Below are 19,887 nucleotides of genomic sequence, written 5' to 3'. Positions count from 1 at the left end.
TGGTCCCGCAACAATTAAAACTACGACAAGTTTAATTTCGAAGAAACCACAGTTCGGTTAGGTGTATATTTATGATCACAGAGAAACGATGCAACATAGAATCAAAAGAGTATTCGACAATTTCCATGAAAATAACAATCTCTTTAAGTTGTATATCAGGTTAACCAAACCCAGGGGTGGGCGAGCGAAGTGAGCTGGGGGCTGAGCCCCCTAGTTTTTAATGTTGATATTAAAAATAATGAGAATGTAAAATGTAGTTTATATAGGGTGAGACCCACTAGACAGTAGGACACCACCAGAATAGGTTTAGGTCAAGGATAGGTCCCACAAAAATCCTTCAAATAAGGGTGGGTGACACACTGGCAGCAGGAGAGGTTCTGTGTATGCCAATAATTCTAATAAAAATAATTCTCTGCATTTATATAGCGCTTTTCTCACTACTCAAAGCGCTCAGTAATTGCAGGTTAAGGGCCTTGCTCAAGGGCCCAACAGAGCAGAGTCCCTATTGGCATTTACGGAATCTGAACCGGCAACCTTTCGATTGCCAGTGCACATCCCTAGCCTCAGAGCCACCACTCCGCCCGATAATGTGGCCAATGTGGAAGCATAGTGGCCAATATGTAGTAGTATGCCCTGTATGCATGCTTCTTGTTCAAACAGAGCATTAGGCAGTGTCACCAGAATAAATATCAGAGAGAAAAGACAGAGCGAGAGAGATAGTAAACCTGAGTGGAAACACACAATGCTCCTCCAAGATGGTGCAAGATTTACAAAATAGTTTGCCAAGACGCACAGGCATCTAGGCAGAAAGCATGATGACAAGGAAACAAGCAAAAGGTGACAACAGCATCAGGTTCCTACAGGGCACACTTTCCTAGAAGAAAATACTGTATATATTACCCTGCTGTCCCTCTAATAATGTAGACAGGTCTGATGCTATTTGGTAGACTTGGCTTTTTAAGGGTGAATTAAGGATTAAAAGTGTAAAAACAATAGGAACTGCTACTTCCAGGCTGATCAAAAGTGCAACAACAATGAGAGCCGCTACTTCCACGCTCGTGTCAATGGAGCAAGTCTGAACTCAGATATTGACATCTGGACGATTTTTAAATCAGCCTCATTTCTAGAGATTTACTGAGTTAGAAGAAATGTTTGTGGAGAAGTTTCAAATAGTGAGAGAAAGAAAGGCCAGACAGAAAATGAATGTACTTGCATGAATTTGCTGTTTATATTATTTTCTTTATTTGTATTCTGTTTTCCCATTGAGTGTCAGTCCTCACTGGTGTTTATTTTTCTTAAATAAACATTTATGTCTAATTTGTATGGAGGGCTGCTACAAGCACCTTCTCCTACCACACAATGCTTTCACATCTTACAACCTTTAAACCTTAATTATTTTAAACGACACTGTCCAATTGTCATCACTCAAAATATGAACTAGTTATATTCATTGCCATTACATGCATAAAAAAGCAAAATAACCTAGACTGTATTGGTAATATTTTAAAACTGAAGTGTCACGGGCTTGTCATTTTTCATCTATTCATCACTTATTACTCTTATTACTACGTAACATAAACTAAGTCTTGATTAAGGACTTGATATGCATTAACTATAGAAAGGAAGGACAGGAATTGGGGGTTAGTACGTTTGAAAGAGACAGTACTGCTGTAATAAATTATTTCATCAAAGGTCGCACACAGTGCAGCAAGCATCTTGCGTTAGGCAGGAACAATCTGTGGACGGTGCACCAGCTCGTCACTATCACTGCGCCACCGTGTGTTTAATAACATGCTTTAACTCCTATCATCATGAAAATGATATCAAGTATACATCTTTATATTTTAATTATTCAGAGAGCTGTAATATCACAAATGTAATGGATTCTGTGACCTGTCAGAGGAAGAGAAAGCCCATTTAAGAAGCACGTAGTGATTCACACACATAGAGCACAAAGAAGAACACATACAAAACAAAGCATTTAACGTGCTACTTTAGTTACAATGGTATTTGAAAAACTAGCAAATTAAACGATTTTAAGATTAAGTTTATGATGTTCTACTTTAATGACAAAATAAACTACATGATTAAAGTGGAAATTTCGAGATTAAAGTTGACATTTCAAGCTTTTTTTTTTTTTTTTTTCTTTTCTCTGTATCCTAATAAGCTTCATATGACACTCAGACGGTGGGCTATGACTCGCCTTTTCATGGTGAATTTGATATCTGAGAAATTCTTTTTTATTTCGGACACTGTGCAACTTTGTGAACTTGAGCTTTCGAGTTTCTCTGACACTCTATGTCACTGGATCAACTTCCTTTTGTTGTTTATACCACTGTTTAAACCAACAAATAGTACGTTTTTCCTTGCCTCCACTTGGTATTCGCTAAAATTCTTCTATTTTCCCCCATGTTTTTGCCATTGCCTTTTTACAGAACACTGAGCTTAAGGGCTATTTATATTGATTTGCATATTCAAAGAGGCATAATTCTCGGAGGAGTTGGGGAGTGGCAGCAGGTCTGTGCACGTGCGTTACTTTTCACGCTGACCGGGATTTATGGAGCGGAAGAATGTGGAAGTTGGCGTACACACAGATTTATGCATCTGGATTTTTTTGTGCGTACGCACATTTCCACTTTTGTCCCTACGCCATGTTTTAGTGTGAATTCTACACACGGCATTATGCATGAGGCCCCAGGTTATTAATCAACAATAATCATCATTGTTAACTGATATATATTTTACATAGTTAAAAAATATAATTTGTATACAATATTAATAGACATAACTTATGTAGTAACTAGCTTAGCACAATCAAACTACAATGCCCTACACTGTCCTATAAAGAGGCAATTTTATTAATACTATTTCTAATATCAATGTCATACATTTTAATATAAAAAAGACTGAATCATTTATTGCATAGTTCTTATTTTAATCAGAACACTAGATATACTGTGCACAGTTTATGCATGTTAGATAATGATCATTATACTTTTTTAGAAATAATATTTTCCAGTACTGGAACAAGGGAAGCTGAAGACAATTCCATTAACAATATGCATAAGGCCGAGGGCATCAATGTATAGAAAACAAGACTACCATGGTGAAGAGGAGCAGGAAGGGAAAGAATAATAAATTGTCACAATAAAACAGAGGTTAGTACTCCTTCTTCACAGATTAAGGGTCCCAGATCCAGTTTCCTGCATATCAATGGACTGTGTAAAGTCTGCACATTATCTATATGCCCATTGTCCAGGCACTACACTTTCCACATACATTCCATATTAGGTGTTTGTGAATCAACTTGTGAAGGATAGCATCATTGTTGGTTTCTATCATGTATATTGCCATCAGAATAAGTTAATAACAAATACTCTAATAGAAAACCACACAATGTTAATTACAGAGATAATGGCATGTAATATTCACTTTCCAGTTTATCAAATTATTTCTGTATTTCTACTTTTTAAGTTAATACTTTATGTATAACAAGGTATTATTAATAACATTAGTACACGCATGAACAGAACATTCAAGCTCAACAAACCCAGAAACTGGGACAGGAACTAAAACAGGTCCCTGGTGTGATGAGATAGTAGTGCAAATCACTCCACCTCCGTGCCACACTTAACATTTTGCACTAAACACTTCAGCTGCACTGACTAACTAAACTGGCATTATATCAATTATGCCTTCACTTCAAGTGGTAGTTTCTAATATTTTTAATTAATATGTATAAATGATGATAGTGTGTGCTGGTGCTCATTTTATACTTTTTTGTTACAGTTTGGTAATTTTTAGTGAAGGTAAGCAGAAGTACATGAAATACATATGGTCTGCTTTTAAATGTGATTTAACAAGTAATTCATGCTGAACAGTCAATACTGGGTTCAACTCCAAAGAGCTGTTTTTCCAACAGGTGTTTAGTTTTCCTGTGGTGGGCTGGCGCCCTGCCTGGGATTTGTTCCTGCCTTGCGCCCTGTGTTGGCTGGGATTGGCTCCAGCAGACCCCCATGAACATGTGTTAGGATATAGCGGGTTGGACAATGACTGACTGACTGTTTTGTTTTCCTCTTGCATCTTCAATTTATGCGGTCATCAATTCAATTATTTACAAGTGCCAGCTGATATGCGGTCATACTCTCCTTGTTGAACCTTCTCATTCATTCATTCATTCATATATTTTAAAAGCCCACTAATCCCCACTCATTCAACCTGGCAGGTTGGGATGAGCACATAATGTTGAAAAATTCCACCTCCTCCATCCCATCCAGCTCTTCATTTGCGCTTCTTATGTAAGAAAAATGGCACATGTTTTGTCTTTAGATTTGAACTGGCATTTACACTAAAAACTAATTCGGTTAAATACTCAGATGCTGCTTTGATATTATCACAAAAAGATTTGAAGGAACAAAAATAACACCTGCAAACATATGTGCACAAGTGTGTAGACTCTACAGCACCATCTTTTGGAGAACAGGGAATTTGGCAACATTCTCTAGGTGGGAATACAGTTTCAGCAGCATAGAATACAAATGAAACTTCAGATAAGGATATGATGCATCTCCAAAAGGCTTTAACAGAGCAGTGACTTCAAACGTTACCCCGATGAAATAAATATTTGGAATAAGTAAAGGAAAAAATGACACAAAGAAAACAAGCAGTTGTCCACATATACTTACTTCACAGACAGAATATGACAAACTATAAAATGATTTTTAAAAAATCACAAAATATGGCACAAATATTTCTGAATATAAAAAAGAATATATTCATGTTCATTGAAAACGTTATCCAAAACAAGATTGTGTTGCACCAAAGACAATTTCAGCAGCACTAGGTGCAAAGCAAGAAATAGTCAGGGACATATCACCTGTTCATTGGAAGCTACAGTCACACACACTCGTTTGCATGAGGTCAGTTTAGTCACCAATAAAATTACTAAAATGAAATTTTCAGTGATTTAGAGGAAACCACCATTCATTATCAAGAGGTTAAAGAAGCTGCAGCCTATTCCTGTAGTATGGAGTGTGAGACAGTAAACAGCCTTGGACAGGCACAAAGACACACGTGCATTGAGTACATAACCACATTCAACTACACTAGCGTAAGTCAGAGTTGCCATTTAGTATGCACATGTCTGGAACGAGACACGATAGAGATAAGATAGTAATATAAAATAAAACATATTTCACACCGTATTATAATATTATTGTGCACGAGTTATACAAAACTAATAAAACCTATGAATTGAGAGACAGATGACACCTTGCAAAGTTGTTTAGCTGTATGACAAACAATGTTGCAATTAATTTTAACAGTGCCATAAACAATAACTGAAACGCTTTTAAGCTCTATAACCACTGTACTATCATTCCCGTTTTTCAGGCTTAATGACACTTTCAGTTATGAGCTCTAGAATAAACTGCAACTGGCGAACTGAAAACACTGACATACAGACAGACTGGATTACTACAATCCTTTTTATTAAATGAATAATTAAAACAATAGCATTTTGGCTAAACCACTGTGACATTACACATGCAACGCAATGTGACTAACCTGTGATGTCTCCATACCAATATTTTACTTGGTTTTGCTTTTAATTTTTAAAACCATTGCTGTAACACCAAATGAAAAAGAAAACCAGAAGAACCACTTGATGTATTGCTGCTTCTCGGGCTCTTAAAAGGCCACCTTGCTTTGTTTAACGAGACAGATATCCATTCACTCAATCCCTGAAATCCACTACTTTTCCCACCATTGAAACCTAATTTTATCTGCACCTACCCAGCTAACTATTGCAGTACAATGACAAGGGAAATAAACAACGAGCCCGCTTACCTTTTGTATTGTCTGCTGGGTTACCTCGCCTTTGCTCCTGGGACGACTTGAGGCAAACGCCACTGACATTTTAAAAGGGCTTCTACTTCAGCGTTTTTATTATTCTAATATTTTATTATAGATCTCCTATTACTGTCCAAAGATACCCATTTACTGAAAAGAGGAGGGAGTATCAACATAATTGGAGTATTCCAGAGCATTCAGTATTCCCATTATTTATATGTAATCAGGACCGTGAAGAAAATTGAAAGATATACATACATTTAGAATCAAATAAAATCCCATATGCACTCATGTTTTGTAGACGCTTATTAATTATAATGGGACCAAGATACCTCTCTCCCCCTGAGCGCACGATGGTACATTCCAGTCGGCAGAGATCGTGCTGTTCTTGATTCTCGAAGCAAAATGCGCAGGTTTTCGGGCGCAGCGCCAAGCCAGCGCAGAGCACCCGATGGCTGAGCAACCGTACGTACCCGGAAGAGGCGCTGCTGCATGATTTGGCTTCTTTCGAATCGCGGTTACTTTCAGTTTTAACTGAATAGTGAATTCACTCTGTGTGAGACTGCCCTTCGAAAGATTTAACGCGTTTGTTGTAACTCACTTCTGGATCCGGGATGAGTTACGACCGAGCGATCACCGTCTTTTCACCTGACGGTCACCTGTTTCAAGTAGAATACGCGCAAGAAGCAGTGAAGAAAGGTTCTGCAGCGGTGAGAATTTGTCGGCAACTCGTGCGGCCGAACCATCACATCATACCAAATCCGGATTATCTCAGCTCACGCGTTATATAACACTTGTAGAATTTTTAGTTTTTCATATTGCTCCTTTTTAATTACGCTTCTGTTTGGTTTTCAGTGTATTTGCGTAAGAAGGATTGTTTCACATTTTGTAAAGTCATCGAGGGGATGTACAGTACTGTATTAATCAATGAAAAAGTAGAGTTCATTTAACCGGTGACTGCTGTGTTCTGATTGTATTTGCTGTTGTCATGAGGGAACGAACGAATTCAGTTATTTAAGGGACGAGGACAAGGTTGAGTGCAGGGAATGGATGGGACATTTTTTAAATAAGTTAGTCAATGGTAATCTAAATATGTATTCGCTTTTTCGTCTTCCATCTATTTTCCAGTTTTTTATTGTTTTCATTTAGTCAGTCGGGCACATTCTGTAAAACAAATCAGCCCAAAGTCTTGCCCTGCTGAACACTGTCTGTTAATTACAGGTGGGCGTGCGAGGTAAAAATATTGTTGTCCTCGGCGTGGAGAAGAAATCCATAGCTAAACTCCAAGATGAGCGAACGGTACGCAAAATCTGTTCCCTGGATGACCACGTCTTCATGGCTTTTGCAGGTAAAAAAAAAAAAAAACTTTACTTGGCATGTAGGGGGTGACCATAATGACAATGCACAACGCAATGTGGGATGGATAAAGTCTACAAATGTAACAAGGTGCTTGTCCCATTCCTGATTTTTTATGCAAGTGTATAATTTACTGAATTCACATGTACATGGATCTTATTTCATGTTTGTGTATTCTTCATGGTGCATCCCATATATTTGTAGGCCTTACAGCTGATGCCAGGATTGTCATAAACAGATCTCGTGTGGAGTGCCAGAGCCACAGACTTACAGTAGAAGACCCTGTTACAGTGGAGTACATTACACGCTTCATCTCCAGTCTCAAGCAGGTATACACATTTTGTTATCTTTGAGTATACCAATTACGGGTAGTTCACAACTGGTTCCAATCTGGTGAGACAGATAGGAGATTAACAGTTACAATTGTATATTTGTATACAGAAAATATTTTTTCTTTCAATTAGAGGAACAAAAACACTGCTTTTGCTAGTTAAAGGATAAAACTGAAATTTATTTATTTTTTGTTCATTCCATGCATTTTCTGAACCTGGTTGACCCAATTTTAGAATTACAGGTAGCTGGAAATTATTCTAGCACTATAAATAACTATGTATACAAATTGTAAAACTTGTATGCTTGTTCAAATCATGTTCACAGCCTGTTTACATTTTCTAATGACAGCAGTGATGACAATAGTTAGATAGATAGATTGTTAGATAGATACTTTATTAATCCCAAGGGGAAATTCACATACTCCAGCAGCAGCATACTGATAAAAAACAATATTAAATTAGAGTGATGACAATGCAGGTATACCGACAGACAATAACTTTGAATAATGTTAACGTTTACCCCACCCCCGGTGGAATTGAAGAGTCGCATAGTGTGGGGGAGGAACGATCTCCTCAGTCTGTCAGTGGAGCAGGAAAGTGACAGCAGTCTGTCGCTGAAGCTGCTCCTCTGTCTGGAGATGATACTGTTTAGTGGATGCAATATGCCAAGCTGGACAGATCAGGCTATCCTACCATCAACAATATTTTAACGGAGACTCTCAGCCAGATGGGGCAATATAATATCTCCACTTACTTACAACTCTTCACATTTAATCTCTTACTTACAACTTTGTTTTGTATAGCATTCTTCAATGAGTGCATTCGCACAGTGCTATGAACAAATTCTCAGGTAAATACAAGTATAGCTTATACTAATTACAGAATTAGTACATATCAAGATACAGATTTGTTAAAACACACAGAAAACAATAACTAACTGATTAAAATAAAAGGAAAATAACAATATCTGACCATTAATTAATTATGAAGGAGGTGGAAAATTGTAAAACAGAAAGTCAAAGAAACACAGTCAAAGTCCAGGAGACCTCAGCCAACCACCCTCTTCTAGACATTATATAGTGAAGTATGTGCTGGGTCATCCAATTTGATGAGAGAATCTTTAACCCGTGCAATGGCACCTAAATTAGAAGCTCAAACCTACTCAACCCTTTCCTTTAAGTCCAAAGAAGCAGCACATCTACATCAAGATCCTTCCGTATTTCTGAGGCCCTAAACTTATCATGGAGAGTAAACCCTAAGTTATGCAGAAGCCTAATTTTGTCCACTTGTTCTCACAGTTTAATTTACTACCTCAGAGCTTGTGACCTTAGGCACAGAGAGGTTGTAGTTTAATTGGTTAATCAAGAGTTTTGTTTGAGAGTTTACCCTGAGGTTTGCCACCATAGTTTGAAACAGCATTTGCAAATCTGTTACTGTAGCATTCATGTAGTTATCCACCAGTAAGTGAATATGATATTAATAAGACTCGAGGAACTTTAAATGTCTTCACAGCTTACCTGTAAACACAGGTCCAGACTGACTTATAACCTCAAATTTAAAAGTGGTGATTATCATCCCTTATGCTTCACAGTCATCTGAAAACCTTTGTACTTTGCACTGGAGATTACAGCCTGATGAGACCAATGTGACAACATCATCCATAATTAGCAAAGATGCAGCCCTTAGATTCACAGACTGTATATAATCTCTGAGTCTCAGCTGAGCCTTGGTCTCCTGTTCATGAAAGTCACAAATAGCAAAGACAAAAAGCACATCTGTCAGGCATCAACACATTAACAAGATCATAACTTTTGCTTCAAAGAAGGGCAGAATTCTGCACAGCAACAGTGGGTATTGAACGCCATTTTCTTGTAGCTCTACCCACTAACCCCATGAGGGGGACACATTTTTTTTTTTTTCCTCCCCAAGTACACCATCTGCAAGGCGAAAGACTTAAGTTTTGCAGCAATGCAAGACTGAGGACAGAAAAAGTGGGGCTTATCTAGGCATACTAAACAAACAATGCATATTGGCTGTTGTTCATATCAACAAATTTTTGATGGTTTTACAATGCACTTATTTGCCATTTATCCAAAAGATGTATGTCTTTTTTTAACAAAATAAAACTAAAGAAATGGAAAAAGCAATGCATATTTTTTAAGGTTATATTTGGACCAAACTTAACTTATTATTTGATAATTTTGCCAGCGTTACACACAGAGTAATGGTCGCAGACCTTTTGGTATTTCCTCTTTGATTGTGGGCTTTGACTTTGATGGCACTCCGAGATTATATCAGACTGACCCCTCAGGAACATACCATGCATGGAAGGTAGGCAACAGTAGAATTTTTTTTTTATTTACTATATTGGCAAAAATAGAGAGCTCTTAATTCTTTGTGACACTTTGTACAAACAAACAGAGAAAGCAAATAATGAAAATAAAATATGTAACAGAAATGTATTTCATCTACTACAAGTAAATTACTAGAGAAATCAAACTTTAAATTAATTTGACATAGCAATACTTAGAGCGAATTCCATAAACAAATACCAGGACAGTATTTGTAATGATGACATATATGATCATAAAAAATAAAGTTTTATAATGTTTTTCTAAAAATTCAATATGCTAATAAAGAATGGAGAGATATTTCTTGACACTGCTTTTTTCACCAAATGTCTAGGCTAATGCAATTGGACGGTCTGCAAAATCTGTTCGTGAATTTCTTGAGAAAAACTACAAGGACGAAGAAATGGAGTCAGATGGAGAAGCAATAAAGCTTGCTATTAGAGCTCTGCTAGAGGTACAATGTACACAAAAATTCCTTTTTATTTTAAACATAGAAATTTGTGAATTGTTTAAATGTGCATGGTTTTTCTTCTGAGGAACTATGGTCTTCCTCACATATCCCCAAATATATGTTTGTTCAGTTAATACACAAAAATGAACTGGGTCAGTAAAAAGTGCAAGTGTATATATATATATATATATATATGTGTGTGTGTAAGTAGACTTTTTGATGGAAGAGCATCCTATCTAGGGCAGGTTCTTGCCTTGTTGGAGTGTGCTTTGACCCCCGAGCAACTCGGAATTGGATAAAGCAAGTTTAAGAAAATATTATTATAGATAGATTTTTCAAGAGAAAAATGATGTCTACAATATTTGTGTATAATTTATGCAGGTTTTGTTATGGTCTGCGTATGTGCTGGGGATATAACATGGCAAAAATAGTTTGGAATACTGTTTCACTTGAGTGGTACCCAGACAATAGCAAAAATACCATGGCAACAAACTGAGCTTAGGAAGTGACGGTGGAATTTTATAGACACATGATGTTCCCATGAGAATATGTCTGTATCTGCACTTCAGATGCAACACCATCATCATTCATCTCTGATTTGAATAATATGGGTATCACTAAGACACCAGTTTCTAGCCAGTGGTTTTATAAAAATTGAAAACATGTCCCACAATAACTTGAAGTGCTTTTATTACTGCAACTACTACATACTACTTACCTTTCTGACAACAGTAACAACTCTATGTGAATATGACAATGGTGAATTTTGGTACTGGTAATAAGTGAAGATTGTTGTCTTTTTCACATCACTTTGGTTTCTACCCCCATTTCCTTTTGAGTGTCATGATGGTAACATGTCGAGCTAGGTAAAACAGGATATTCTTTAAAGAGAAGTTTTTCCATCTTTTCCTGGGAAGTTTCCAGATATTTGAGAGTGTAGAATCTTTCTAGCATATCCTAGGTCTTTTCCCAGTTGGCAGTGACTGGTAGCAGCCTCCCTGCCATGGGAAGCACCCATGGCGCCCTAAATCATGTTGGCTGGCTCTTAGACCTGGGCAATGGAAATTGACACTTGGGTAGTGAAAGAAAGTGAGGATTATGAATATAAACCACTTCTTATCCACTATATACCACTTCTTATCCACTACATCTTCATTGCACATCCCTGTGTTCTCACATTTTTTTTCTAAATCCAAAGACACTATAGAAATTGTTTCTGTTCATTTAATTTTTATTGTCAGGGCAAAGTTGCTTATTTGGGAGGGATGTTATTTGTAAGACAACAGGTTGAAGTCTGTAGAAAAAAATGCAAACTGAATTTAGGGATAAAAATGTTATGAGAAAGAATGCACTAGTAAAATAATCTTAACTGACAATACAATACAATACAATACAATTCAATAGTTTATTTTTGTATAGCCCAAAATCACACAGGAAGTGCCGCAATGGACTTTAACAGGCCCTGCCTCTTGACAGCCCCCCAGCCTTGACTCTCTAAGAAGACAAGGAAAATGCATGTGAAAATTGCCTATACAAGTTGCCAGAACGAGTTGAGCGCACCTTGGCATAGATTCTGCAAGTATCTAAAACTGGGCTGCAGGAAAGAAACATGATTCTTTATGTGAAATCACATTATTGGGTGTTTTTGATCATGGTGGAAAGCACCATTTTCTTCAGACCATTCATTGTCTGCCTGTGCCTTATTGATCTTTGGTTTAAATCCTATAAGATCCCATTCCCATCAGGCACTGAGTAAATATGATCAGTCAGAATTACTTAAATCATGTAGGAAAGTGGTCCAACCATAGCACAGCTCCCAGACTAATCCCAAGTATTGAACAAGCATTTGCACTGATGGATTGCTTTTGGTGTGTGCCACAAGTGGTACTGTGCAGTGCAACTCTACTAACATACCTTATGTCAAGTTCAAAAGATCTCTCAATGAAATTTCCTGCTCACAGCTTAGTACAGAATGAGAGTTAATTGATCCAGAGTAGCTTTGCTTCTTGAATAATTGACAGGATATCACAAGCAAACATTTTTCACTTTCATCTGTATTTGCCTCCAGCTGATGTTGTCTTTAACTCTGACTTCTAGGGTAGGATTACCTTATCTGCTGTTCATTGTGAAACATCAATAAGTTGAGCAGTCTTCATCAGTGAAACCACTTTCAAACTTGTCAAAGCAATCACCCCTCTCTTACTAATCTTTTTTTCATGCCATGCTAACACATATAAAAACCAGATGGGTTTGCTTGTTATTCTTATACCTCAACTTAATTATAATGTAATATTAATGACTTAATTGTCTAAGTTACCATACATATGTATGAGAAACGACCCGCTTTCAATATAGTTTGCATTTGCTTACTAGTTGTTTTCTCTACTTTTTGTTTTTTATTTTATTGAGCAGTTAATCACAAACCAGAGGAGGCATGTAGAGACTCAATCTGTGTGCTTTTAAAACTAAGCTCAGGAAGCACATATTTTACACTTGCAACCTTTAAGTAGAAGCTGGAGGATCAAATGTCCAATTTGGAATTATCTCATAGATGACCCTGATGGTCTGAAGAGACTTCCTTCATTTGTTATCAGTCCTAATCATTTGCCCCAACTTCTACTAGGATTATTCAGGGCAGCACCTCTGTAGCCTGGGAAAAAATAGATGTGCAGATACATTATACAAGAACAGATTGATCCTTTTGGAAATGATGGTATCTTACTTTTTTAAATTTATATTAAGAGAAGTACATTTCATTTTAATGGAGTTAATTATTGACAGAAAACATTTATTAGCAAGGTATACAAGTATGTTAGGAAGACTAATCTGCATATAATGACCTTAATATTTTTCCCTACTAGGTAGTTCAGAGCGGAAGTAAAAACCTTGAATTAGCAGTGATGAGAAAAGGGGAAACTTTAAAGGTTTGTATAACATTAACTTGAAAGATAATTTCACTGTTTGCAGATTCACATTCTTTGACTATACTCATTTTTCTAGGTCTTGTAACGCTTGCTATTTTATCTGCCTTGTTTTATCATAGACGTACATAGATACATGCAGTGATTCTAATGGTTTTTAATGTAAAGTATTTATTATTTGTTAATAAATGTATTTAGAAAAAGTAATGTACATTCCAGTCATTGGGATATTCACCTAACATCTTTTAAAATACAACAGTATTATATTTATCATTTCACTGTAAAGCATAGTAAGTTCTCTTACTCAGATGCATTTGCATATCAAGTCTTTAACTTTTGTTCTTTTTATTATTTTATTATTCTAGATCCTACAACCACAAGAAATAGAAAAATATGTCTCTGAAATTGAGAAAGAGGATGCCGAAAAGCAAAAGAAGACAATAATTTGAAACATTATTTTTTATGTGGCCTTCTAAAGAAGCAGAGCACTTCAGGTCCAATATTTCCTACATACTTTGAAATAAGATCAAATATTTGTTTATATTTGGATTTTTGGTACCAGGTAAAATAATAATGCTGTAAACTGCCACAATGGCTTTCAGATTTTCTGGTCATGCAGATGTTGCAAGATAAGACTCATTTCCTAAATACAAATGAAAACTACTCCATTTTATTATTAATCAAATTAATCTGTGACCCATATTTAATCATATTTCGGTGAATGCAATAATAAAATATTTTGCATAATTTTTAAGTCTGCTCTGTCTAAAACTGTGTTTAACTTTAGCATTGTCCTTTAAGAATCTGAGTAATATTAAGGCAGGAAATGTCTTGCTGTCTTCTGTGAGATTAAACATTCTCCAGAAATGTAGAACTATTTGTATGTTTGTCATAGGTTTAAGTTCTTAACTCATTTTTTGTCAGTTTACTATTTCAATCACAATTTTTGTGGACTTTGCTCCAGTTAATGATGAGTGGATTAGATATAGCAGCGAATGATAAAAAGAGGCAGCTATAGTATTTCAGTGTCAGGCCCACCAGGTGTTCACTTGTAAGCAATGGCTTAAATAACCAGAACATATAGAAAAAAACAGAATGGAAATTTATAATGATGATGATAAAAAACAAACTAAAGTAATTAAGATTTTCAGCCTTATGTAATGTATATAAAAGCTTGCTATATTCCAGTCATTTAACCCAATGTCCACAGTGCTCATTGTTAGTTGACCATATTACGATATAATTAAGGAAGCAAAGACAACAGAAAGGGGTAAATTAATACATAAATGACAAAAAGACAGTTAAAAAAGTGAACACTATCGAAAAAAAATATAACAACTAAACCAGACACCCGTGCACATGACATTGAATGCTAACAGGCTGCAACTGTGTCAGCATCAGGCCCAACAGTAAAGAAATTAGTTGGAACAAAAACCTACAGCCACATAAGGTCCCCAGGACTGAGTGTGAGAAACAGTACACTAATGGACGTTGAATAATATAAATGTTTATTGTAGTGCAAGTATTTCAACCAAAAAAGGCTACTTTTGATGAGCGGAGAGATAACCCAATAACCAAATGTCCCAGATAAAAACAAAAGTGCATATTGAAAAAATATATATGTTTTGTAAGTATGTTTAACATATTTAGTTGAATCTATTGATTGTTTATGTCACATGAAAAATGTACAAATATATTTGCCATATTGTAGGGAGCCAGGGCTAAACGACTCGTATGCATTAATGTTAGCCTCATAGCATTAAGTAGTTCTTAATGGATTTTTTTTAACTTTTTCTTAAATTCTCACTTCAAAAATTCTATGGAATTATTACTGTTTCTGTGCCAGCCATGCATCATGTCCAGAGGTAAACTCAACCTTTTACCTATCTGCAATGGATTAAATGTGTTAAGAAAATTCATGGATGGATTAGGACCATTGTCTGCATACAAGAATGATGAAATAATTTTCATTTTTTACACAGATGTATTATCTCTAAGAGATCTGTAGTCTACATAAATGTTAACTAACTCAGAAACTAAGTGAGAAACAATAAGATAATCTGTGCAAAACACTGCTTAATTCAGTTCTAACACGTCACATGCATCCCTCGTAATGTGGACTGTCCAAAATCTGCTTCAGATTAGATTTAATCCATGAGAGATGTCTTCAGGCACCCACCATACAAGCTTCATGTTTGCTTATGAAACCTGATTAAGCCTTTCTGGACAACTTTTACTTATTATTGCTCACCTAACAATAGTTTTATTTCACATAAAACCAAACTGGGGTAGATTAATAATGAACACCCTTCTGTTAACCTTAACAACATTTTACTCAATGCCTCATTCTCCTCAGATTGCAGACTCCTAGTATGCCTTCTGCACACCAAAGAAGAATCATATATATATTATTTTAAAAAATCAATGAATCAATTAAAGATCAACATATGGTAGCCATATTCCCTGTTAGCACTTTCTTTAAAATAATAAAATGAATTATTATAATCTCTTCATGCCATCTGTCTATCTATATGTAATGGTGTGTAAAAGTATTCAATTCCCTTGAAAGTGATCATCAACTTCTGCATGAAAAATGATTTGTTCACATATCTATCCATTCAGTATCTTTAACCTCCTTAGCGTTACGTTTTTTTTGGCTTGAAAAAATTACATCTTTATTAAATCTCACCTTTCTACTGTAAAACGTGCAAAACACTAAAACTACAAAGTCAGAAGTGTAAAAAGGATAATAATGTTACAAATCATAAAAACAGTAATAATATGAAATGAATATTGCTAATAATAATGATGTTAATACTAGATTTCATCAGCAGCCACTGTTTCCCATTTGTTTTAATGGGAAAATTGTTTAGGTGTACGGTTCTTTATCCGACACTGTTCAGCATAACAGTTCATCTCAACAACAATTCTTTTGATCACATCATCATCAAGAAATAATTTCAGGTAAGTGGATCTTTGCTGTCAACGTTCACTTTTATTCCTGGTTGCCCCACAAAATCAAAACGAGGTGGTGCTGGTTTATTTGAAGCAGGGTCAACAGAAACCAAAATGCAAGCCTCACTTTTGGATTCATTAAAATCGCTTTTGGTTTCACTGTCCATTTCAGATTCACTTCATATCCATGCTGATGAGAGGCTCCTCCACATCACTGCTCATATGACTGTGAAGAGCATGTAACACCTGGGCTGCTGAAAAACGTCTCTCTCCAGATGCCATTATGAGGCTAAGAGGAGACGTGTCTGCACCATTGCCCAGGTTACATTCAGGCCTGACGCTTCTGTAAGACACGCCTATACTGTTGCCTGAGTAATGCTTGGGACTAACACTGTTGGCATTTTTACAGCCCGGGTAACCCTCATGTCTAACACACAAGACGCGTCTGTACATTTGCCCGGGTGACACTCGGGACTAATCCTGTTAACGCTGTTATTACAGCCCGAGTGTCTCTCCGGTCTAACACTACAGAGGTTAATGTGAATTCTTACACTGTAACAACACATTTCCAAAGTCAAAGTAATCCGTTTTCTGTAGATATTTAACTGAAGAAGAAAAACTCATTTTATTAAATTTATTAAAGAGCAAGTCACATCATCATTGGCATCCGAAACCTACGAGATTTCCTGTGGATGGTCTGCAAGAGATTGAGAGAGACAGTCACCGCACCCTGGTCTGCCTTGGAATTGCTATAATTTAGGCCCTTTGGCTGTCTCCCAATCACAAGTGTGTGACAATGTACATAGCAAACAAGAATAGTTGCATCAAATATTTGAAATATTAAAATTTGTGCTTCGATTAAAATGTTTAAAGTCTTAATATTCTCAGTTGTAATTGAAATTTGTCATTTTTTGCCCTGTAATAGAGGTCCACAGAGGGTGTGAGCCCTTCTTAAGGATCAGAAATTAAAAGTAACCTCATACTCGAAATCACTGATCTTGAAATTATCTAAAACAATACTCCACATGCTTATCTTTGAAATCTGTCATTTTTAACCTTCTGGGAGTGGCTGTTAAAGGGGAGCACTGGTAAAGAAACACATCACAAATATACTCACATTCGTGATCAGCACCCTCAAAATAGCATAAAATTACACTCCACGTGCTTATATTACCAATCCAAATTTTTTCAAAGTTTTGTGAAAATAAGCAACTTTGACCCCTTGTATCCCATTATACGGGGTAAACCCCTGAGATCGACTGGTGTGGCGTGCACATTTTCAAGTGTGTCTGATAAATTTAGTGAAAGGCACTTATTGGTTTACTCTTTATCATAAGGGTATAATTTCCTGCACACAATATGGGCCAAAATGATTTACAAATTAGGGTTTTTTTGTGATCTAGAAGGCCAAAAACAGGGAGGAACCCCAAAATGCAGGGCCATCTTAATGTATGGGCACTGGCTGGGGGCCCACCATGTTTCTGATGCCTATCTATGTTTCTGTTTTGCTATCAAAATGGGGGCTCCAGCACACTACTTTGTCCGTGGGCCTATAATGCTGGTAAGAGGGCCCTGCCAAAAAGCTCAACTTCTTGCATAATTAGAATATCATGGCAAGTCAAATAGAATATTATATGTGGGGTTTTTCTTGTTCCGGTAAGTCAGGAGGCTCCAGGCAAGAAAAAAAATAATGAAGTGATTTCAAAGTGTTTAGAAGTTAATTCTTATGATCACACAAAAACTGTCATCCCACAAATGATCTGGCATTACATATATCCCTAAACTTCACAGGGGTTGTGTCTCTGCGGTGGTGCTTCTCCATCCCTTCCCACTTTTGTGTAAGGTTTTTAAGACTGTGGTAAATCTAGCAATGGCATATGGAGCAGAGAGAATTGGATAGATAGTAAAGGAGAAGAAGTTGGATGTGGCTGAAATGAGATTGTTGAGATGAATGTGTGGAGTTACAAAGAAGAACAGAATAAGAAACGACACAAGCAGAGGTACAACAAAAAGGGTACAGATATTACAGGAAAGTAGACTGAAGTGGAAGAATGCAGAATTTTTGAAGTTTCATTGTGATCGGGATTCAGTTGTTACCCTGTAGGTACAGTAGAGCAATTAAAAAGACTGGATAAGCTTAAATACCTAGTGGTAGTACAAGATGGAGAATGAGATCATTCACAGAGTGCAGAGTGGAAAGAACAATCAGATGAAGGTATCAGGAGTATTGTGTGGTTGAAGAATTAAAGCCCGGCACCTGTGCAAATAGATGATACTGCGGGTCAGTGCTGGTTAAAATCAGTTGAAAGAAAACTAAAGGCGTATACAAACATCCATAGGGTATGACTGACTTACCACCTAGGGAGACCATAAGGTTTAGAAAAATGAGTTTGTTAATTAATGATAGTGCCGTTCAGCAAGTAGACTAGATATTCAAAAAGATACTGTAAAGAGACGAAGACAAAGGGGAAATAAAAAACTTCCAGATCAATCATTAGTTTTCCTTGAAATATAAAAACTGCCAAGGTGTTCATTAATTTGAGTCTTAAGGACTTTTAGTATATAGCGTTTTTTCCTAAGTAATTGTAAGCAGTATGTTTTGTTTTTACGCTTACAGGTCCTCATTGTGTCCTGTTCAGAGTACAGTGAAATTCTTACTTGCTTCTGCTAAACAACATGTAACACATCAGCACTCTGAGAGGAAATGTGCTGCAAAGTTGCAGCCTCAGCACAGGAGAGACATCTGCCCACTCGGAATGCCAAAGCCTACTCTGGTATCGAGCAGCAAGTATTTATTGTATAGTGGTACAAATGGTATGGCACTGCTCTCCATCTTAATTGGGCTGCTTCTGGGCTATTTTAAGGGAGAATTACGTGTGAGATTTGGATTTGTGGGGTGGCGGTCGGAGACACACAGAGAACTCAATGGCTGTTCTTCTCAGCAGCTGTTTTTTTTTTTTTTATTGCAGCCTTTATCTCTCCCCAGACATACAACTTTTGACTGTGGCCAACATGGTGAAGTGATCTACCACTCGGGTGACTTGGCTGCAGACTTTCGGTCGCTGTTTGGAAAGGGTCTTAGCACTTGTGAGAGAAAAAAAAAATCCAAATACCTAGAAAACCCCTAGTTTTCAACAGTGATGTCACAGGGGGTTTGGGCTTCTGTTGTTAATGGACTTCTTTCCCATTCAATTTAATTGTTTTTAAGTATCCGTTCAATGAATTGCTTATTTTTTCCTTAAATGGCAACCAAATAAAATGTGGTGTGACTTGAGCCAACAGATGACCAGCTAAGTCTTAGATTCCAACTAATTCCACTCCAACCAGTTTAATTAGACGTTGATTACTGTTCTTAATAAATAAATGTTATTTCATTCTGTGGCTTGTTGCTGCTCTCATTCTGCCACCACAGATATTTCCAAAACTGTTTGATTTTCTTTTTACTAACAGCACTGGCAAAATGTCATGTGGACCTGAGCAGATCAACATTACTGAGACTTTCACCTTTCTATATTTTCAAATATTTTATGATGGACACAGGCCGGCTGGTCTTAGGTTGGCTCATTATTGTTTGGCTGCTAATTAAGGAAAAAATAAACAATTAAAAGAGCTGAGTCATAAATCGCAAGTCTGTTAAAATTACAGCAAAAGAAGTTAATTAGCCTAATTAA

General features: G+C 36.6%; 2 protein-coding genes across 3 annotated transcripts in view; one reads left to right on the top strand and one right to left on the bottom strand.

Moving 5' to 3' along the window:
* The window catches only part of LOC114659357 (calcium-responsive transactivator-like), a 52,283-nt gene extending 46,294 nt beyond the window's left edge, over positions 1-5,989 (bottom strand). For both annotated transcript variants that reach the window (XM_028811798.2, XM_028811800.2), the window contains exon 1: positions 5,848-5,989. In XM_028811798.2, coding sequence (XP_028667631.1) covers positions 5,848-5,916 — 69 coding nt within the window. In that variant the 5' untranslated portion in view covers positions 5,917-5,989. The remainder of the gene's footprint in view (positions 1-5,847) is intronic.
* Positions 1-14,015, top strand: part of LOC114659356 (proteasome subunit alpha type-7-like) — a 592,565-nt gene extending 578,550 nt beyond the window's left edge. Inside the window, exons 2-8 of the mRNA XM_028811797.2 lie at positions 6,393-6,560; positions 7,072-7,198; positions 7,411-7,535; positions 9,747-9,869; positions 10,224-10,343; positions 13,202-13,264; positions 13,627-14,015. Coding sequence (XP_028667630.1) covers positions 6,465-6,560; positions 7,072-7,198; positions 7,411-7,535; positions 9,747-9,869; positions 10,224-10,343; positions 13,202-13,264; positions 13,627-13,710 — 738 coding nt within the window. The 5' untranslated portion in view covers positions 6,393-6,464 and the 3' untranslated portion in view covers positions 13,711-14,015. The remainder of the gene's footprint in view (positions 1-6,392; positions 6,561-7,071; positions 7,199-7,410; positions 7,536-9,746; positions 9,870-10,223; positions 10,344-13,201; positions 13,265-13,626) is intronic.
* Positions 14,016-19,887: the final 5,872 nt, after the last annotated feature.

Source organism: Erpetoichthys calabaricus, chromosome 10 (genome assembly GCF_900747795.2).
Source record: "Erpetoichthys calabaricus chromosome 10, fErpCal1.3, whole genome shotgun sequence".
In the NCBI taxonomy this organism is placed as follows: domain Eukaryota; kingdom Metazoa; phylum Chordata; class Cladistia; order Polypteriformes; family Polypteridae; genus Erpetoichthys; species Erpetoichthys calabaricus.
Note: the sequence above shows the minus strand (reverse complement) of the source record. Positions and strands in the feature narration are given on the sequence as shown.